The sequence below is a fragment of the Ochlerotatus camptorhynchus genome, unplaced genomic scaffold (genome assembly GCF_037179485.1).
Source record: "Ochlerotatus camptorhynchus isolate MF236.1 unplaced genomic scaffold, CSIRO-AGI_Acam_v1.1 ptg000089l, whole genome shotgun sequence".
NCBI lineage: Eukaryota > Metazoa > Arthropoda > Insecta > Diptera > Culicidae > Ochlerotatus > Ochlerotatus camptorhynchus.
The window spans coordinates 2328439-2350280 of NW_027040579.1; the positions used below are offsets into that span (position 1 = coordinate 2328439).

Here is a 21842-nt window from a genome sequence, read left to right on the forward strand (position 1 = left end):
ATAAGTTCGTTGTCACGAACCCGGTCAGGTGCAATATACACCGCACATAGGTACAGTGTGCGATCGCTCAGTTCTACGGCCACCCAAACTTGTTCCACACAGTTCCACAAGACGTTTTCAATAGCTCTCGCCTTTAACCCGGAACGAACTGCCACGAGAACACCACCTCCAATAGATTTCCGACTGTTTTTCGGATTTCTGTCACAGCGGAAAACCTCGTATTCGGATCCGAACACCTGGATGGAAAGCGTTCGAGAATCGAGCCAAGTCTCGACAAAAACGATGACATCGTAGCACCGAAGGTTTGTTAAAAAAGAAAGTTGAAAACACTTTTTATAGCATCTCACAAATTAATGCAACTGAAAAGGTGCAGGATGTCTTGTAACTAGTTGAAAATACTTTTAAATAACACTCTGACAATTAAATGTACGCATTGTTGCTTACAAAACTTCTTTATGACGGATCGAAGGCATGTTGCACGAGAATATAATTATTCATGCCATAGTAGTTTTACTAAACAATGTCTATTTAAAATTTCTCACAAACAAAGTGGGTGCCATGATTAGTTGGACAACCAAATGTTGTCAGTTACTAAACTTGGGCAGCCCTAAGAATCAGTGATGGGAAAAACACCGGTACAGCACCGGTATGGATTTCTAAAACATAACCAATGTGCTGATCCGTTGTAACGAGTGTTTAGTGCTGCTGTCGGTTCGGTTTGGTAGTTGCAAGCAACACCGCACCGTGTTCACCAGTTCGCTGCACACGGTGTGGTTCTGATTTTCCAGTACCGGTATTCGTGTTCACAAGGATGATGTTTTGAATTCAAGAACCGATCCGGTACTGTTGTATGTTTATGTGCGTGGTGCGCATTATTCATATTTGCCAGTGATGACAGATAACTAAACAGAATTTGTATTTTATGAATAAAATTATGTCAACACCGACAAACCGACATGAATGATCATACAAATTACAAAGAAATTTCTGATCAAAGCTCAAAACTGACATCTGCCGCAGTACTCGCGGAAATTATTTATCCTAGCCACGAACACGCCTACAAAATTTATGAGTTGGTTCAATCTATTTCTTTTTTATGGATTCTCGATCAAGAGTTAAGTTTCAGTTTCATGTCGGTTTGTCGGTGGTGTCAAGTCTAAATAGCGGTTTTTGAATACAGAAAAACTGTGAATTCAAATGTATTACGCAATGTAGGTATTTCCAGAATCGGGGTGACGTGGAGACCGGAAATCGTCAACCAACGCCATCTTGAAATCCAAGATGGTGGCTTCCGGTTATAGAAAAAATTGAAACATTGTCAAATACCTTTCAATATGGGTATTTTCGGAATCAGGATAAAGTCAATTTCTGACTCCATTTGGAAAACTGGGAAATACTATCAAATATCCTTCAATATGGGAATATTTGGAATCAGGATGACGTATATATACCGGATATCAATTTCTGACGCCATTTTGAAATCCAAGATGGGGGCTTCCGGTTATAAAAAAAAACTGGGAAATACTAGTAAATACCCTTCAATATGGGTATTTTCGGAATCGGGAAGACTTATACAGACCGGATATCATTGGCAGACGACATCTTGAAATCCAATATGGCGGTTTCAGGATTAAAAAAAAAACTGGGAAATACTGTCAAATACCCTTCAATAATGGTATTTTTGGAATCGGGATGACGTCTAGAGACCGGAAATCAATGTCAGACGCCATCTTGAAATCCAATGTGGCGGCTTCCGGTTGCAAAAAAAAAACTAGGAAATTCTGTCAAATGCCCTTCAATATGGGTTTTTTTTTTCGGAATCGGAATGACGTATAGAGACCGGAAACGGATTTCCGAAGCAATCCTGAAATTCAAGATGGCTGCTTCTAGTTGCAGAAAAACTGGGAAATAATGTCAAATACCCTTCAGTATGGGTATTTATAGAATCTGAACGACGTGAGTGGCACCGGAGTATTTTTTTGAACACGAACCAGCACACGGTGCACACCGGTTGGTTCAGTTGCCCATCACTTCTAAGAATTCACCTTTAGAATTGATAAAACTATCCATAAAATATTGAAAAATGTTTCAACAAATCATCAAGATGATCCATAAAACACCGAAGAAAATCCATAAAAAAGAGTGGATGATCCATAAATTTTATCAATATAATCCTTATTTTATGTAAAATTTGTGGGCAATAAATAAACACGGACAGTTTGACGGATACAAACAACTTGTATTTACGTGTTGATTCGGTTTGACCAAGATAGTTATGACAATAATAAATATGTTACCTCCCTTTTTCACTATTGTTCCGCCGTCTCGCTCGTAGATGTCTAACAGCTACCCTTGTAGCGAAGCTTATCTCCGTGATGGGTAAACCGATGGTATATGGTGAGGGACAATCCATTGTTAAATCCCATCACTCCTCCTAAATTGTTATGGCCTTCACATATGATGTAGGATCCATACCACGAATCGAACAATTGACCCGGCAGTGTGCCGCGATTGTGGCGACTGGACCACCTAACACCTTCGTTCTGCTCGTCCTCCGTCACAGTCAGGGGATCTTCTGCGTATTCAGAGTCCATGACATCTAAATAGTTTTCGGATTAACTCTCGTCTCCATCTTTATCGCAATCTTCTTCACCAGAATAATCGGGTTCTTCTTCTTCTTCTGAAACCTTTATTTTATAAAAAAAAAATATAGTTTAAAAACAAAAATTCCAAAATCGCCTTTAAAACACATGGTAATTTTTTTTTTGAGTGCCCTCCACTCTTCCCCACACCAAAAAGCTCCATTTTGAGCCCCCTGGTAGTGGACACTCAAAAACTCAGCCATAGGCAATATCATAAATACAAAACACTACATATAAAATGGCTGAGCATATTTTAATTTACAATTCTACAAAAAGGAGATACCATTACGAACAAAACAATTTATGCACTTCTAGTGGATAAAGTATCCTTTTAAAGAAGCGCATGTATTTAAAACATTACAAAATTAATATTTATATTAAAACTAAGGAAAGATGGACAAATAATTAACACTTAAATGTTTGATGACGGTTAAAATATAATAATAAAAAGAAAGAAAATATAATTAAGCTTAAATTAATAGTTGTGGTATTTGCGATCGTAAATAACTTTTAATGGTTAATGATGAACGATTTGTTACAATCTGAATATCTCTGGGTAGGTTGTTAAATTTGGCTGGACCTATAAAAGTAAACCGTTTCTGACCAAAGTTTGTATACGCACGAGATTAATACATCGATTTTGTAATACTTGCAGTCTTTTAAGCTTTGATTTACAGGCTCTGCCCCATACAATTATCAAATAGTTCAGCTATGAGTGAATGTGAGTGTAGTAGAACATAAGCAGAACTTTTCGAGGAATGAAACAACTAACCCTTTTCAAAACTCCACACATGGATGAAACTTTTCTCGCTACTTCCTTGATATGCAGATCCCAAGACAATGTACAATCTAGCTGAATACGTAGATATTTAAATGACTCTACTTTCTGTATGACGTTAACATCCATTACTAAATAAATTAGGAACAATTGGAAGGATTTTTCTTGGTGGTCGGAAGATCATGTATTTAGTTTTTTGTAAATTTAGTGAGAGCAGATTATCGCAAAAATATTCCTGGAGAATTTGTTAGTCTTCATTCATGCTTGAAATTATCGCTTTTGGATCGACATTCGGATAAAATAAGGCTGTTTCATCTGCAAACAACCTCGGAGTACCAGCAAGGCAAGTTTTACTAATGTCGTTAATGTAAATGAGACATAGTAAGTGCCCATTATTGCTCCCTTGGGGAACTCCTGTACTTATTTGTCTCAGGGAACTTATTTCTTCGTCATACGAAACAAATTGAGTTCTACCTTTTAAGTAGCTTCGAACTATGTCATTTGCCACTCCTCTGATCCCATAACAATCTAACTTACGCAGTAAAATGTCGTTATTCTTTAATATAGTCTTAAAGCTTAGAATTGGCTAAGAAGGCCCAAAATTGTATCACTGCACCAAAACTGACATTTCAAATGTAATTTAAGCGTTATATAACTTTTAAACTCAAATAAAAAGAAATACACTTTGAATCACAAAAATGGCGTTGTAATTTCCAAAACCCAAAATATTTCTGGCTTTTTACATAATGAAGGAGTCCTTTTGAAGGTTTGATTTAATATAAAAGCATTAAAATGCTTTCTTTCAATTTCACTAACAATTTTATAAACGATTTAATAATATTTAATTTAGAAGCAAATGAAAACAGTAACTCAAATCAAGCTAAATTTTGATTATTCCGAGAAGATTTAATGTTGCATAAACTTTATAAAAAAAATACATATTTCGATTATTTTTCGCAGGGACGTATCAGATTTTGTAAACAATGCATTTGATCGTCGATTTTACGTAACTTGTAGCTCGCCCACGCATGCTAACACTACGATCAGATAGAGGAAATATTCCCCTGTCTGATAGTGGTGCATGGTATGCGTGGACGAGCTACCAGTTACGCCAAACCGACGATCAAATGCATTGTTTACAAAAGCTGATACGTCCCTTCGAAAAAAGTAATCGAGAATATGGTTAAGCTGTCTGCATTCCTGCGACCACCAGTGGGTCACGAATGACCCATAGACTGATAAACGCTGCTCTAAAATATTCCTCCCTCATTCTTCTCCTCCCACAGGAGCCAGCCTGGTCGGACGAATCGCCTCTTGGCTGGCGGCGATCTGGACCTCGATGCATTCGGTGATTGCGCTACTGTACGTCGGAATGTTGTCATTCAAATCTGTGCCATTTAGAGAGTGTAATAAGGCCGTAACGATCAACCAGCAGTCCATTCATGTGAGTCATTCGAAGTTTGAGTCTTTGTTTTGTTGGGTCCTGAATTTCAGTTTTTTATCTCCCATGTCCGATTTGTCATTTATTTACGTTTTTTTTTTTCTTTGTCGTTTTTGCCCCGCAGGACGGCTACGATGTGGAACCCAATAGCGGACAGGAGTGTTTGAAGTGAGTGTGTAATTAATATTCGATGCCAGTACGTATGCATGATTTCGAACATATTTCCTTTCTTGCAGACTAACATTTCTACGTCCAGTGTGGCGAAGTTCCCTCTACTTCGGACTGCTAGCGTTGAGTTTGATTCTTTTATGGGTCATTTCGATGGTGTGGTAAGTGTGGAATCACTTTCTCCTGCTAGTTTGAATTTTCAATCAAATGTCATTTCAGCACACACAGTGCGAAAATCAACCGACGATCAATATATCTATTTGGATTTTTGGCGTTGATATTGCTGATCTTTGAAACGGGATGGGAAGTAACGAAAGCCATCAACGACGAGTACCTACCTGGGCTGTGGCCATTTTATCCGGAATCATTCGCTGATAGCACACTGTGGTTCAACGCACTAGTGCAAGTCATCTACTCGCTAAACATTGGCATCGGAGCCATACCGGTCATTACCGGGAAGTTTCTGTACAAAGGAGATGCCATAAAGTAATTGATCGGTAGCCTTTTTAAGAATTCACCTAACTAATATGCTTCATTCATTTTCAGAACATCTTTCGTCTACATATTCTTCAACATCCTCATCACTACGATCGCCGTGGTCTTCTACGTATTTCAATTCCACAACACTGCGAATGACCCCCACCTGCTGTATCCGGAGCTGACACCGCTGACAGCCATCTACGACAGGGCCGTAACGGTTCACGAACTGGATCAGCTCATTCAGCGAGTGATCCCCGCCCTAGCTTATGCGCTACTGTTCATCTCCTCGATCGTGTCCGTAACGATCTACATTTACACCTCGACTCGCATGATTCGGAAACATCCAAACTATACCGTGTGTCTAGCTGGCCTAGTTGTCGCAATAGCTGGACTATTGTGCCCGAACTACATCTTCCCGCGGATACTCGACACACGAATCATTGGATCGTTGATCGTTTGTGCGATGATTTTCGAAATCATTCTGATAATATGGGTGTATGGATCGAAGAATTTGTACACGGATCTGGAGTTCTCGCTTGGGCGACCCGTGCTAAAAGCATGGCTGTTTATCTGGGGAATCATTCCGGTGCTGTTGATAGCGATCCTGTCCTGGTGGACCATTACATACTTCGATAACGACCTGTTGATCGATTACTTCCCCAAGTGGTTGCCGGTGGTATTTAGTTTGGGTGTCATCATGCTCCTGGCATGCGTGGAGATCAGCAAACAGGTAGATTACAACATACTCAGCATGATCCATGGGGCTACAAAGCCCTCGAAAGATTGGGGACCTGCTGATCCGTTGGTTCGGCATGCTTGGAAACAATGGAAGTCGGTCTGTGAAGATACCGGAGAACGAGACTTCACACTGAGGCGGCGCGGCACCAAGGACTACACCAACTCCATAAAAAAGGGCCAGTATTCTCACTCCAACAAGTATGGATCATCCAATAAGAATCTTTCAACCGCCGGTAGCAACTCACCCAACTACAGTGGGTCCGTCTTCGGGGACTCTGCCATCGAAGAGGACATCAGTGTAGACAAATTCCCACAGTACAAGCAACAACACTCGGTATACAGCGTCGATTCCAACAATGACAAGTCGCCGCACACTTCCTCCAGTTCGCGGAAATCTTCCCACACTACTGACAAACGAACACCAAGCGAACGAAGCCAAGCTGGACTGATCAGCTCCAGGAAAACCTCCGACAATAGCTTCACGTCTCGAATCGAAATTATGGCCGATGACCATGCCTACCGAGGTGCAATCGTACGCAATCCACTGGCCAAGGCGGATGCAGCTCAAAATTTCAAAAACAACCATAACCACCTGGCTCCACCGGTGCCGGTGCATCACATCGTCCCTAAGACGAACCAACAGGCAACGAAGCCACAGAACCTGAACCAAAATGGCCATTCAAAGAACCCCTACCCGGAGGAGGGATACAACCGTGATATCTACATCAGCAATGGTCAACCGGATCATATCTGTTGGCGCAAATTTTCTGTCAACTCCGAAGAATATTCTACAGAGCTTTAAACACAGTGAACCGAATTTTTAGCTAGACTTTTCTCTTCGGGTCTTAATTTGAGAAAAAGCAATTTGTTGATTTTTTTTTTTGTAAATATTAGTTTAAAAAGCGGCGAGCTTAGAATTTCATCCTGCTATGCCTCTATGCAGTTATAGGAAAATTAGTGAACATATGTATCATATAGGACCGTGGTAGTTGCGGGAAAGGCCAAACTTATTTATTAAAATCAAACTGGAACCTAAAAGCGAATCTAGTATCAACGTATTTTTTAAAGGTACTTCAACTCTCTCTTCCTTTTGAATACATACAATATATAAGATCTTTGTTGGTGACCATACAGTACACTCCTTAGTGCAGTTTGTAAGTACGTACTTAAATACATTCCCTAAGTTCGTGTTAGGGTTGAATAGGACTGATTTATAGATGATATTTGTTTTTTTCTTCTTTAAAATATTGTAAAAAAAAATCTAACTCGACTTGAATGTTAGCTGTTTGAAACGAATATAGAGCAGTGTAGCAAAACGCATCCATCGATAGAATGAGCACCAGTTGTTAAAGTTCAGCCAGATTTGACAGTTTGTTTGCGAAATCAGTCTCGCCTAAACAAACTTTCAGATGCGTTTTGGATCAATTTGCGACAGGAACTGATCCTGTTCTTATTGGACAATTCATCGAGTGGCAAGTCACTTCTACCGAATAATTGGTTGGATCTAAACTGGTTGAATAGGCTAATAATATATTGATAATGTAAATATGCAATGAATCAATAAAGTCAAACGATTAAACAGAGCTACGGGATACAAGTTATTTGATGATGACAATAAATAAACCCCAGTGAGACTAGTTTCGCGGGTCTCAAATATCAAGCATTGCAGACACAAAATTTCGCTCAACTATCTTGTCAGCCACTTGTTAGATGGGAAATGGCCGAATATCAGTTATCATTGTACTGTTCGATGCACTAATCAGTAATGGTCCGGAATTACCAAGCCGGTGGAAGCGGGTTCGATTCCCGGTTCAGTCGAGGAAATCACGCGGTAAGGCCTGGATTCAATCCCAGTCGGCACCGCCAGGCACCGTTAGTCCCCGGTTCACGATCGGGATGGGTCGATATGTAGGGTACGTGTGGAAGTTGCCTCCCTGGCGTCGGTAGCATTGCCCAACAAACAATTGCCTATTGAAGAAAAGACTTTTTACGATTTTATTCCACTTCATGCTTAATAATACTTGTACTATTTTTAATAATAACTTCTATTCAGGCTCTGTTCACACAAATCTGGAGCATTTATTCAACCACAACATCGAAATATTTGGTGTTGAATTAGTAAGGTATGTCGAGAAGCTTTTATTCGACTTACAAAAGTTGTAACAGAGCTTATTCGATCAAATTTTTGTATATAGATGCTTAAATCTCATGTGAAATAATGTATAATTAGACACTATTATACATTTATTATTCAACTACGGGATCTTTATTGAATTGATCTTTATTTCTTGTATTTGTTTGGTTTACATGTATGGATTTTCAAGTGACACAGATGCGTCTTTTCAACTTTAGTTATTTTGAAATTTTAATTATTATTTACTGTTCCTAGTCCTATCAGGCCTATTAAAGTATGACCACCTTGGTGGGATTGGTTTGTTTTGAATTGGAAAAAAGAGGCTACTTTTTTTTCCTTTGGTTTGTTTTTTCCGTCGATCTTGTTTTCCGTGCTGAGCACCAATGCTACCGACGTGCCAGGAAGGCAGTTTCCACTTCTGGTCCCTACCTATCGACCCATCAACTCATGAACCGGGGACCAACGGCTTTACTTCCTATCCGAAGGAAGGCGTGATCAGAGATGTTATGCCTCAGAACATCCCGGCGGCGCAAACTGGTATTGAACCCAGGCCTGCTGGGGTGAGAGGTAATCACGCTTACCAAAAAGAGGCTACTTAAAACTATTATTTACAGCTACAACTAATCTACAACTACTATATACACCTAACCTACTATATACAAATTGCTTATCAAAGACAGCCAGTTTGTTCACCCTAGAGAGACGAGATGTGCGGGAAATAAGCGGATACAAGCACCTAACTAGATTGGAACACTTAACTACTGCCCTATCTACGTGCGAGCGGAAAAGGAGCTTCTCGTCAAACAACATACCAAGATATGTCACTTCGGTGGACCACTCAACCCTTGTGCCATCCATTATTACAGTACAAGAGGGAGCCGGTTTTAGTTTGGGAGATTGCCGATGGAGGAACATTATTGATTGGGTTTTGGAGGCATTGATTTTGATTTTCCACGTGTTGGCATAAAAAGCAAAGGCGTCAAGGCATCGTTGAAGTTTGTTTGTTATTTCACGAGGCCTCCTTCCCTTGACGGTTATAGCGGTATCATCTGCGAACAGGAAGAATACGCAACCGTAGCCCAAGGGAGGAATGTCGGAAGTGTAGATGTTGTATAGCAAAGGGCCCAACAGACTTCCTTGCGGAACACCTGCTGGGACGGAAAAGGTGTTTGAATTGCAACCATTCAACGATACCTTAAACGACCTTTGCTGGAGGTAATTTCGGTGTTTTTTACAAGATGTGGTGGAAAGTTGAAGTTACAAAGCTTGTACACAAGTCCGTCATGCCAGACATTGTCAAACGCTTTTTCAACGTCTAACAATGCCATGGCTGTGGACTTGGATACAGGTTTGTTACTCCGAATGTTATTCATCACCCGAACTAGCTGGTGATTTGTGGAATGCCCCTTCCTAAACTCAAACTGTTCAGGTAGGAGAATGTTGTTCTCCTCGACAAACTTGAGTAAACGATTGAGAATTAGTTTCTCGAACAATTTGCTCAGCGCTGAAAGGAGGCTGATTGGTCTGTAGCTGGAAGGTAGTGATGGATCCTTACCGGGTTTGCGGATTGGTATGATTTTTGCTACCTTCCAGATACTTGGAAAGTAGTGCAGTTCCAAGCATCTATTGAAGATAGCAGTCAAAAACGAGTACACTCTCGTGCTCAGCTTCTTCAATACCAAGGTGAATATACCATCAAACCCGGGAGCCTTCATGTTCTTGGTGTTTTTCAGCGCTGAGCAAATCTGCTCCACTGTAATATTTTCTGCCGGAGGGACGACACAAGGGGAGGCATCCAAGTTTTGTACACATTGTGAAACCTGATTTTCAAGCGGACTTTGGATGATTGAGCCAAGCAGATGCGACGAAGCAATGTGGTTGCCAATCGCATTTGCTTTCTCCTGCGGGGTGATTTTGAGCCGATCGTCATCATTTTCGACTCTAAGAGGTGGAACGGGTTTGGGATGAGTTTTCAGCACCTTGGCTACCTTCCAGAATGGACGGGAGCGGTCATCCAGATTCTGGACAACACGCCCGAAACTTTCATTTCGGAGTGAGTCCATTGTGGAAGCAATCTGCCTGTTCAGATCGGCCATTTCATGTTTTTTGCTCAGATCTCCAGTCCTCTGAAACTGGCGTCTACGCACATTTCTCAAACGAATCAGTAACTGGGTGTGGGAATCAATGTCAACAAACTTACCCCTCACAGGAACTTGTCGAACACACGTCTCGTCAGCCATGGATATGGCCTGGTGGAGTCCTTCCAGAGCCCGGTCGATGTCCTCTACGGTGTCAAGCGGCGGATTTTCGTTAATGTTCCGGTCAACCACACGTCCAAACTGTACCCAGTTTACGTGGTGGTAATCTTTGCGCAGGCTTTGAGCAGGTGCCACGTTGATGCCGACTTCAGCCACCACCGGTTGGTGGTCGGAACTGAGATCGTTGATCGCCATCGGTTTGGATAGTCCAGTGTTCGATAGAAAAAAGTCCAACGTGGAAGGGTTTCCCGCCGGAGAGATGAATGTCGGTTCATCCGGAAATTGCACTGTATACAGCCCATGCTGCGAGTGGTCGAAGAGCAGACGTCCATTCTGATTCCGCTGATAGTTCCGCCATGCTTCGTGGCGGGCATTTAGATCGCCCCCAATGACGAATCGTGAGCTCGTACGAGTGATAGCGGTGAGGTCGTTCTTGAATTTCATACTTAGTCCGTTGCTGGCAGCACACTGACGAGGGCAGTATACGGCGATGAACCGGACATTTCCGGTTGGTGATTCCACCTCCACACTAACGGCCTCGATGATAGAAGTGCGGATATGCGGAAGCGTGCAGAACTTGATTCCTTTCTTGATGATGATCGCAAAACCCACCCCCCCTGGAGTCGATACGATCAAGCCGGATAATGTTGTGATCAAGCAACCAAAAGCTGTCACTGGATTTAAGATGGGTCTCTGTTAGGAGGCCCACGTCGATACTATGCTTGCGAAGGAAGTCATCAAGCTCGAGTATTTTTGCCCTTACAGAGCATGCGTTCCATGTGACGATAGTTATCGGTTTAGACACCATACTGAATAATAAACTTACCGAGCACTTGGATCTGTTCGGGCTTGTTGCGGCACTGGCGAAGAGCACTGGTCATGTCGACGAAATTCTTCATCAGCTCATCCGCAGAGAAGAGATCGGGATTGGCGTTTTGTGCTGGTGGTTTTCTCCAGAATCCAGGGGGGATGGGGAGCTTTGTCCAGCAGAAGCACCAGACGTTTCTTGACGGGGGCCGGATTGCACCCGCGGATTTACATGACCGTGTTGCGTAGCAGGAAGAGGTGGGAAATCCTCCACTCTGAATGGCGGCGTATTGTCCTTCTTTCGTCCTGGTTGATTTCTTGTGGACGCCTGCTTTCGGATCCGCTTGAAATCCTCGCGTTTGGGGCACTGTTTGTCGGACCCTTGATGAGCGCCATCACAGTTGGCGCATTTGGCCGTTTCCGACTCGTCGACAACACACTCGGAAGAGACATGGTTTTGGGCGCATTTGCCACAGCGTGGCTTGGCGAAGCAGTTTCGGGTGCCGTGCCCGAAATTCAGGCAACGCTGACACTGGGTGACGTCGTGACGGCCGCCACGGTATGGCTCCCATCGGACAGTTCCCTTCTGGAAATGCACCAGGAATAGGCAATCCGGATACTTCTTCACGTTCTCGTCCCTACTTGTCATGCGGAAGATGACAGTTGGGGCCAGCTTGTAGCGCACGATAAACCACGAAAGAAAGAGCGCGAACACTAACTCAAAAAAAAAATACTTTCCGAACAACTCACGAGAGCGAGCTCAAACCGAACTAAACTGCTTGACGTTCAAGCAGAGAATCATGATGACCAACTACGGGATAATTAATCCGAAAATAAGAACGGGACAGAGCTTGTTTCGTTAGTGATTGTTGTGTCATTTTATTTCTGTCGAAGCACACACCCTCCACACATAGATCATAGAAAATTTCTTACATACATACATACATGCATCATTACACACACATGTCGTTAGATGAGATTCGAACCATGACTTTCCGATCACCAACCGCTTGCCTTGCCATCTGAGCTATCCTAGAAAACCCGTGTCCCCTCGAGATCGTCAAGTCGACGATAACAGGAGCACATATCGTGGTAGGGGTAAATAATAGTTGCAATATCCAAACCAACAACTGGGTGCCTTCCTTCAAATAACAACTGAAGTGCGGTAAAAAATCGGTAGAACTGTTTCAAACACATCGTTGGTACTTGAGCGGTCGGCTTTCATCTCTTTTTGCCAGTGGTGGCGGGGGGGGGGGACACCCCTCTCCCTCTCCAAAGGGGGAGTTTGGTAAAGAGAGATGAAAAACCCGATTTGTACCTTCCTTTAAAGTTGTCCTAGCTCGCTATTCTTCTATCTATATGCAATTTTCACACTGCCGTACTCTAACGGAACTATCAACTCTATGCTTTCATCTGCTCCATCTACCGTATAAAAATTACCACTACAGTCTGTTATTTGAAATTAGCATCTTCAACTATGTAAACTTTATTACTATTTAACGAACAATTTTAGCTGCAGATCAGCTTATAAAGGCTAAAATCAGCAACACAAACCCATGTCCCTCCATTCAAGCCGTTCTGCAACTAAAATCATTAATTGAGTGAACCATGACTTAATACCTACACCACGTGTAGTACAAATTGTTTGACATACTTTGGAACTAATGGATGAATCACAGACAAACAGACATAACACTCGCAAGTTGTTCATGCACACTTAGAAATTATCGCCGACTTCGGTAATTTTTACCGAAATCTGAACAGCTGAACTGTTCGGTAAAATTTATGCAATTAAATTCAATTGCTTTTCAGCTACTTTGAAACTGAATCTCCTCTAAAATGACAAGATTTGATCATTTAAACAAGGTTGAACATGTTTTGAAATTATTTTCAAATTCAATAGCCTTTAAAATGAAGGTCAAAGTTTTACCGAACGTTCAGCTGTTCTGATTTCAGTAAAATTTACCGAACACGAAAACAAAATCTTAGTGTGTGGAACAAGCATTTAACGGTCAATTTAAAAGTATCGTAGTTGGTAGTACCACCACCTGTGGCGCGCATAGTCAATTCCCTTGCGTTTGACGTTTACACACTACCGCCATCTGTTGAGCGTACTACCCACCACAGTGTACTGAATAGATGGCGGTAATGTTTTAGCAACGATGTTTTATGGTGAGAAATATTCAATTAATTATTAATTCTTCCAGCTCCTTTATCGGTAAGCCACTATTATCAATCAGGAGTGAAAAGTCGGAAAAGAAATCAAAATTTCAATATGAAGATCTTGATTGCTGATACATTAAAACCCTTAATAGACAATGAAAGTCACTCAGAAGGAAAGACTGGCAATGATTTTTGATTTACTATCGAGGATTCACAATACTTCATCCACAGAGAAACAAACATAACACTGTAGCATGACCACAAAAATGCAGCTGCACAGAAGGTAACCTCTCCCTGTGAGTACACTTTTGTTAGCGACGCAATCGATTTACACGTGCGAAGGAATGCTATTGGCGTTGACAGCGACTCTGTAGCTCTTTACTCCTATGAGAAAATTCATAAGCAAACGTCAGACTGTGTGTAAAACATGGCGTACTATCCTTTCACTGCACCGAAAATTCCCATTAGAAACTGTCTATATTTGCAGGAAGAGACGATTTATCGACGGTACCGTCAACGCCAATAGCTTGCTAACAATTCTTTTATTTGTCGGGTGAAGAAGTATTCGATCAGGGTGAGAGCCCATACTTATTGAGTGGAGGGAGTCTCTATGATTTGATAATACAGTTTTTAGCTCAAGAATACCTTTAAGATTTTATGCTCAAGAGCCAGTACTCTAACTATTGTGAGAGCCTATTCTACTTTGGGAATCTACAGTTTTCTTGAACTATAAACTTACCAAAGAGTTTTCGGATGATAACAACGATACAGCTGCATTGGTGGGCGTTGGCCAAATCATAGATATAATCCTAAATAGGATCTAGATTATTTACTACTCTAGTAACCTCAAGTCCGTGCTCTGTCACAATGTTTCATTGTGATTAATCAACACTCACAGGGGTAAAATATAAAATTTGGGGTAAATTTGAAAGAAAGGGAACTTGGAGTGTAGAGCGCACTGCCCACTTGACGATTCTGAAGCCTGGCCAAGTGAGTGGGGTATGGGTTTATTTGATTGAACGTCATTTCCAATGTATACATATATTGATACATTCAAACCATTGGCATTTGAGATAAGACAGAGATAGCATGCGGAGGGCCCGCTTAGGAGGAGCGTAACCCATGTTATGGTTTCCATTTATTAAATAGTTCTGATAGGCTAGAAATGACAGGTTTATAATGAGAGAATGTACCATATTGGGAAAGCATAATTTTCATAGGGTTCAGAGCGGCTGAGCTCTTCGTTTGTAGTTTGACCTTCCTTCAAAACCAATTTGGCTCTAGAACAATTTTAAACTTGTTCTGCATTATTCACATGTTGCAATTATTGAAAAGAGCTCGATATAAGATAGTCACAGAGAACAGACGTTGAGGCTCCAAATTTTTTCTAAAAACTTGTGTAAAGATTCCTATTCGACTTAAAAGTCACTAACGGCGACTTCCCCACTTAAAAACCCTCTTTGACAACATGATGACGCTGGCGTTGCAAAACATACACTAGACACTAAGTTCTGGTAGCACCAAGTGGCAATTTTCAGCTGATAATTTATCGATACTAGCGCCAAATTGGTGGAAAGGGATAAATTTATAGAGGAAACCAGGAGATGCTAGCGCTACGTAACGGCAACGTTTCCTCCTAACTTTAAACAAGTTTCCGACCAAACTTGGACAGGCAACTCTGAACCTTTCCAACATGGACGTCTTTCGCTCCTCGAGTGTTTGAAAATCGGCCAGGTGGTGAATCACAGAATTACGAGTTTGCGGTAGACTATTAAGGATCATTCTGAGGATCTTGTTTTGGATCCTCTGAAGCTTTAGGTGGTGGCACTTAGTACAACTCTCCCAGATTGGCATACTATACTCAATAGTCGGCAGAATGGTCTGCTTGTGGACAGCAAGCTTGTTTTTGAAGAACAGGGTGGACTTCCTGTGTATCAGAGGGTACAGCGACCTGATCAAGATGTTAAACTTGGTGGATGTCTTGTCCACATGGGATCGGAATAGCTATTTGCTATCGAGGGTGAGACCAAGGGCGCAAGGTAGACTACTTCACTCGACCATTCAATGGGAGTGCTATCAAGATGGATCTTGACGTTAGCAGGCGGAACAAGCCGAGGTGAATTCGAATGTGGAAACAGAATGGTTTGTGTTTTAGCTGCATTGATACAAATCTTCCAGCTCTTAAAATAGTCGGACAAAACATCCAGGCCTGATTGTAGTTTACTCACCAGAGCACGGATCACTCGACCCTTATGCTGGGTTTAGACTAGGCAAGTCAAATGATCAACTCAGTTGAATTCAATTGGCTTGGCAAGTTGAGCCTGGTTCAACTTTTTTCAATTCAAGTGAGTTGATCAAGTCAGTTGAATGGCATGGTTTACACGTTCAATTCACGTTCAAGTCAGTTGAATTCAACTGACTTGATCAATTGACTTGCCCTATCTAAACCCAGCTTTATAGATGATGGAGGTGTCATCTGCGAAAAGTGACAGGATACAACCACCCGGCAGGGGAGGAACGTCTGACGTGAAAATGTTCAATAGGATAGGCCCAAGCAGGCTACCCTGAGGGACCCCTGCATCAACGTTGAACGTATCAGAGGGGACATTGTTCAAGAAGACCTGGAATGATCTGCCCGACAAGTAGTTTTTGATGATCTTCACGAGGTAGATCGGAAAGTTGTATCGATGCAGCTTGTACACTAGGCCATCATGCCAGACATTGTCGAACGCCTTCTCGACGTCCAACAATGCCATGGCAGATGTATTGGAAACGGACTTATTCCGCTTGATGATGTTAATAACCCGTGCGAGTTGGTGGATGGTAGAGTGGCCTTTCCTAAACCCGAATTGCTCTTTGAAAAAGATGCTATTATCATTTGAAAACACCAGCAGACGGCTGAGTATCAACTTTTCGAATAGCTTCGAGATGGAGGACAAGAGGCTGATGGGGCGATAGCTTTTGGCACTGGTAGGATCTTTGCCAGGCTTGTGCATTGGAATCACTTTGGCTAACTTCCAGCATGCAGGGAAGTAGCCGAGGGGGACGACTCTATCTACGATGCAAAAAAGATTGTGTTTTGCTGTGGCTAGCTGCGCGCACGCTGAGTAGATAGAAAGAAGATTGATGACGATTCTGAAGATTTCCTGCAAAAAATTGATGAGCGATGCAAGTAGATGCGACAAATGAAAGAAGATTGTTCGAAGATTGATTCGCTAGTGTGAGATTTATTGACCATCTAAACTTGAGATTTAGATGTGTCGCCCCCCTCGGAAGTAGCCAAGCTCCAAACATTTGTTGAAGATAAGGGTAAGATGGTTGAAGAAGTCAATACTCAAGTTTTTCAACTCGAGGTTGACTACACCATCCATACCCGCAGCCTTCATGTTTCTAGTGCTTCTAATAGCTACTATCACCTCATCAGCCGATATTCTACTATCATCATGCACTACTAAAGCTATGTCCATTTAGAATCCGGAATAATAAAATCATCTGTATCTCGGTAACGGATTGACGTACAAATAAGATTAATACATCAAAACAAATGTAATTCACTGTACTTTTAGGAAAAAATTACAATACAAATCATTTCTCTTCGTTTCTAATGAAAATTCGCACTTTCTTCTTTATTCTTCCCATCAAACGCTGCACACCTCCGGAGTCAACTTCCTTGGCACATTTGTTCCACATTTTGGTGATCTGAATCGCGTCCCGAGGTGTTTTTCCACTTTTCTTACCCAAAATCTCTCGATGGGCCGGAACTGCGGGCAGTTGGGTGGATTTATGTTTTTATCGATGAAATCTACGTTATTATCGTGGTACCACTGGGTGACTTCCCGACTGTAGTGGCAACTCGTCTAATCTGGCCAAAACTTCACGGGACCTTTATTGGCTTTAATGAAAGGTAATATGCGGTTTTTGAGGCATTCTTCCTTGTACAGCTTCGAGTCCATCGTCTTATTCGTCACGAACACTTTGGTCTTTGCTTCGCAGCTGCATATCCCTTGCCAAATCATCAGTTTTTTGGCAAATTTGTCCATAAAAGCAAACTTAAACTTCGCATGAACATCTCCTCGTGCCGTCGCCATGTAGAATTTTTGGCCAGGAAGCTGTCCGAAATCCATTTTGACGTAGGTTTCATCGTCGATGAGCAGGCTTCCATGGTACTTCGTCAAAACCTGCTGGTAAAATTTTCGAGCTCGAGTTTTGGCGACGAAACTTTGCTTCAACTGTAACGATCAGGAATTTAGTATAAATTTGTATATATTTTGATAAGGTTAAATTGTTTGAATTAAATTCCTTAGGGTAGGCAGTAGGAAGACACAAGCATTTTTGCTGAAATCTTTCCTAAGACGGGTCCATTTAATTTATGGATAAGGTAGGAAAGGGACAGTCGCACAATTAAACGAGTCAAGTTATCTTTCGTGTCCTTAGATTCACGATAGGACACGAAGGGTTTCGGGAAATGATGGACTTCCGGTTCGTCCGAGTTTTACTTTCTTTTATCTGAGGATTCACGGTCTCGATTATTTCGTCCGTGACTTCCCAACGTTCTTGAAGTGTGCGCGTTTGTTCGTGGTAGTTTTTCCTAGTTAAAGTATGTAATTTAAAGTGATGTCTTGTGTTTAAAATTAATTAAAGATTTTTGTTCGTTCCTTTAGCTAGTAGAATAAGTGTGCGTGTAGAAAATTGTGTCCGATCAGGAGAAAGGCTAGAGAAATACAGTTAATTTTTTATGTGCTCCATATGGTGCTGTCTATGTCCGTGCTCGTGCTTGTGCTCACTGTTCTGGTGTAGTCGTGTTGTTAAATCGTTCGCAGCAATTCACCGTGCCCAAACGCAGCAACTTCTCCCCAACGGACGGAATTTCCCGGCAATCGCCAACCGGCCGGAAGCGGACGGATCCGTTACGTAATCGGTCCGAGGAGACTCAGGGTATCTCCACGTGGACACGGTCCACCCGCCGGTTTGTCAACCTACCGGCACGGCAGAGTAACCGCCATCGCATCGGCGTGTGAAACGCCATTGTCAGCGAAGCACCTCCATTCATCGGATCACCATCGACGATCACTAAGGAGTGCGTCGAACCCGTTGATAGGTCATCGACTGTGACCATCACGTAAATCAACATCATCTGGTGAGTCAAGCCTTTTCTATTTTTGGAGTGTGGCGTCCGGCGAGGGCGCCACGGAGTGATTTTTTGCCAGTCTAAGACTGATGAGTGAGTAGCGCCGAGTTTCCGTGACTCGCTTTTCCGGAACTCGTGATGTGGCATTCCCGCCTTTAAAAAGTAACGTTTTTCAACGCCAACGTCGTTGTCACCAGGAGCGCAGACTCGTTTGGAGCTGAGTTGCCGATAAAGTGACGTCACACACATGAACCAGTAGAGCACATGAGCACGTTAGTTAGGGAGAGAGAAATCGCACACACATAGGAGATAGGAGCGAACACACACAAGTAAGCCGAAATGAATTGGAACATGTAAATAAATATACGTAGGATAATTAATGTTGGAACACCCGTTATGCACTAAATATACCGCCTGAATAGTTCCGTAATAATAAATGTTTTCGTAAAATGACCATCTCCCTAGCTTTAATTAATTGAATGTATTCGACATCACTTCGCGTTCTCCGTTGTAGTTTTCGTGTCCCGTCCTCATGTTGAGAGTTTGAATGTTCGGGAGAGTAATCCACTTCCAGATCAGGGCGACGTCTAGTGGCAAGTGACGAGACTGCCTATGAAGATAAATTCTCTTTTGTAGAGGTTTTTAGGTATGGGTGAGCTCTCACTGACTCTCTGAGTGACTATCGTGTTTGTGGTTTCATGGAGATAATAGGGTTTTCCCGTTTTGGACGTTTAGTTGAAAGCCGGCTTGCCTGATCCATAAATCCTTTCTAGGAAATTTAATGGACTCGCCCTTAGGAGAGTCTCAACCGGGCAAATTTACATTGGGCGTGTGGTCTCCCTTGTGGAGTGGCGCTTAAGCCACACGTTTTTAGAGACGGATCGCCCGGGCTGGCTACACAACGTTCTGCTTGCTGGCTCGATAAGAACGATATCCTGCTCGGAAACGAATTCTTCGAACGGTATTGCGAGCAGCAGCGTATTTTTGTGCGATTTCATTATCTGACAGTCCAGGGTTTGCTCTGACGGTTCTCAACACCTTCTGGTTCAGCTTACGGTCATATGTTCCACTACGACGCTTACCTTGAGGCACTCGATCCACACTCTTTCGCTCCCTGAAACGTTTGAGCGCATCATACACGGTTGATTTGGCGATTTTCAACGTTTTTGCGATTTTTATTGCGGACCACGTTGTATTATCAACGTGGGTGTGCAGAATTTTTTCTCTCCTCTCGGCTTCCATCTGGAAGAATTTTTGACTCACTGCACAAAACACCGTGAAATTTATACCACAGAAAGTGGGTGCCTAGGTAAACAAACCGCTGTAAAATAATTCTTGCAGGAAACACAATAAGTCATTCCGGATTCTAACTGGACAGAACTTTACGGGGGTGTCAGCGACTCTAGACATTGCCTCCAGTACGACAGGCCCATGGGGGCTCACCATAGTTTGGCCAAGATTATGTGAAATCACAAAATGTTGGCCAAGAGCATTGTCTTTTTCAACTGGGGTTATGATGGGTCCAAGTTCTGGTCAACAGAGGAAAGCGGAGAGATCGGTCTCGATTTATTTTTCAAAATTTTGGTCAACTTCCAAAATGGTTTTGCACAATCTGGGAGAGAGCGAATAATGTTGGCAAAATCGTTATTTCTGAGTTCCACCATCCTGGCATGGATAATTTTCGTTAGCCTATTGACATTGGTCTTCAAGTGCGGCAGCTCAGAACGCTGGAACTACCAACGAATTGTAAGTGCTAGTTTCTTTGTTTCGAGTATGTTTTAGATTATCGTGGTTTTTTGTTTAGTTCCGTTAAAGTGTAAAAAAATAATAGCAGTTAATGTTCGTGAGTGTTGTGCAGTTTTCTCCGTTGTCAAACTCCCTAGTAGGCAGAGGTAGGACAGCTTACTGTAGAACGCAACAATCCACCCCACCGAAAATTGCAAAAACCCGCCACCAGATGGACAAACAACTGCCTGTTGATGGCCATTTTGAATGGAGGATAACGGGCACGACAAACTGGCGATGAACGACGAATGGCCCGGGTCACTGGCCGACAGCCTGGAGCAGTGACCCAATGACTAACTCAACTTTGAAATTAATAAGCAATGTCGTAAGACCACCAGCGAAAACGGTTCATCAAGAAAGCAAGCCAGCTAAATTTACGCAAGTAAGAGTGGAAACAGTGAAAAAGTGTGAGGAGAGAGTCAAGGACAGCAGGTAAACCGCAATAATTACCATTTTGGTTAAAATGGTCCTAATGCCAAATGTATTTGACCATTAGGACCCCGCTGTATTTAGTACAGATCACCTGTACGCAGTGAAGTTCCGGTAGACGTACCGGAAGGTTACACCGTCATTGCCTGCTGGCTCGAGTTCGTCACCAACTCATAGGCCCAGGAAGTGTAACCTGGTGCTCGTCATTGCCACCCCGTACATCAAGCGCGCGAAGGAGGTACACGACGAGGAAGTGGAGAGGAAGCGGACGTCGACCGAAAACAAGCGATCTTGAGTAGTGAAGTGCTTGTCGAGTTTTTTCTGTGTGTCACGTGCGATGTTTCCCTGCCCCGCGTAATTGCAATTGGTAAGCGTGCCGACCCTGAGACCATTGGAGTCAGGGAGTCTCGGAAGTGCTCCTGACTGAGGTGGCTGACACTCACAGAATGGTGCTACGGAGCCTGAAAAGGTCTTTGGTTGGGCTGTCAAGGTTCAGAGTATGACTCATCTGTCTGGATGCTGGTATGTGTTGCTCCCTGGCACGGGATATCGCCTCTTCGATGGTTTGCAGACTTCTTCAAACGACTCCGGTAGGACGTCGTAGTCGATTGCTGTGTCCACACAGTGCTGGTACTGCTGCCGATGGTAATTTCGCCGGGAAACTTGAAACCTATTGGCCGAAGAACCTACTTCAGCCACCACCGGGTAGTGGTCCGAGCTCAGATCATGATAGGCGTTAGGTTTAGAGATGTTATCGCCAATGTTGCTGATGAAGATGTCGATGGTGGCATGAGCTCCGGATCGACTCAACCGGGTGGGAGCGTCTGGACACAGGATGTTGTAGTGGGCCTCCTGCAAATAATTTTATTCTACAATACATTTCCCTTATAT

General features: G+C 42.7%; 1 protein-coding gene across 2 annotated transcripts in view; it reads left to right on the forward strand.

Moving 5' to 3' along the window:
* LOC135698527 (sodium- and chloride-dependent neutral and basic amino acid transporter B(0+)-like) overlaps nucleotides 1-7821 on the forward strand; it is a 382858-nt gene extending 375037 nt beyond the window's left edge. For both annotated transcript variants that reach the window (XM_065218542.1, XM_065218543.1), the window contains exons 5-9: nucleotides 4707-4864; nucleotides 4986-5029; nucleotides 5098-5190; nucleotides 5249-5515; nucleotides 5576-7821. In XM_065218542.1, coding sequence (XP_065074614.1) covers nucleotides 4707-4864; nucleotides 4986-5029; nucleotides 5098-5190; nucleotides 5249-5515; nucleotides 5576-7049 — 2036 coding nt within the window. In that variant the 3' untranslated portion in view covers nucleotides 7050-7821. The remainder of the gene's footprint in view (nucleotides 1-4706; nucleotides 4865-4985; nucleotides 5030-5097; nucleotides 5191-5248; nucleotides 5516-5575) is intronic.
* The last annotated feature ends 14021 nt before the right edge of the window (nucleotides 7822-21842 follow it).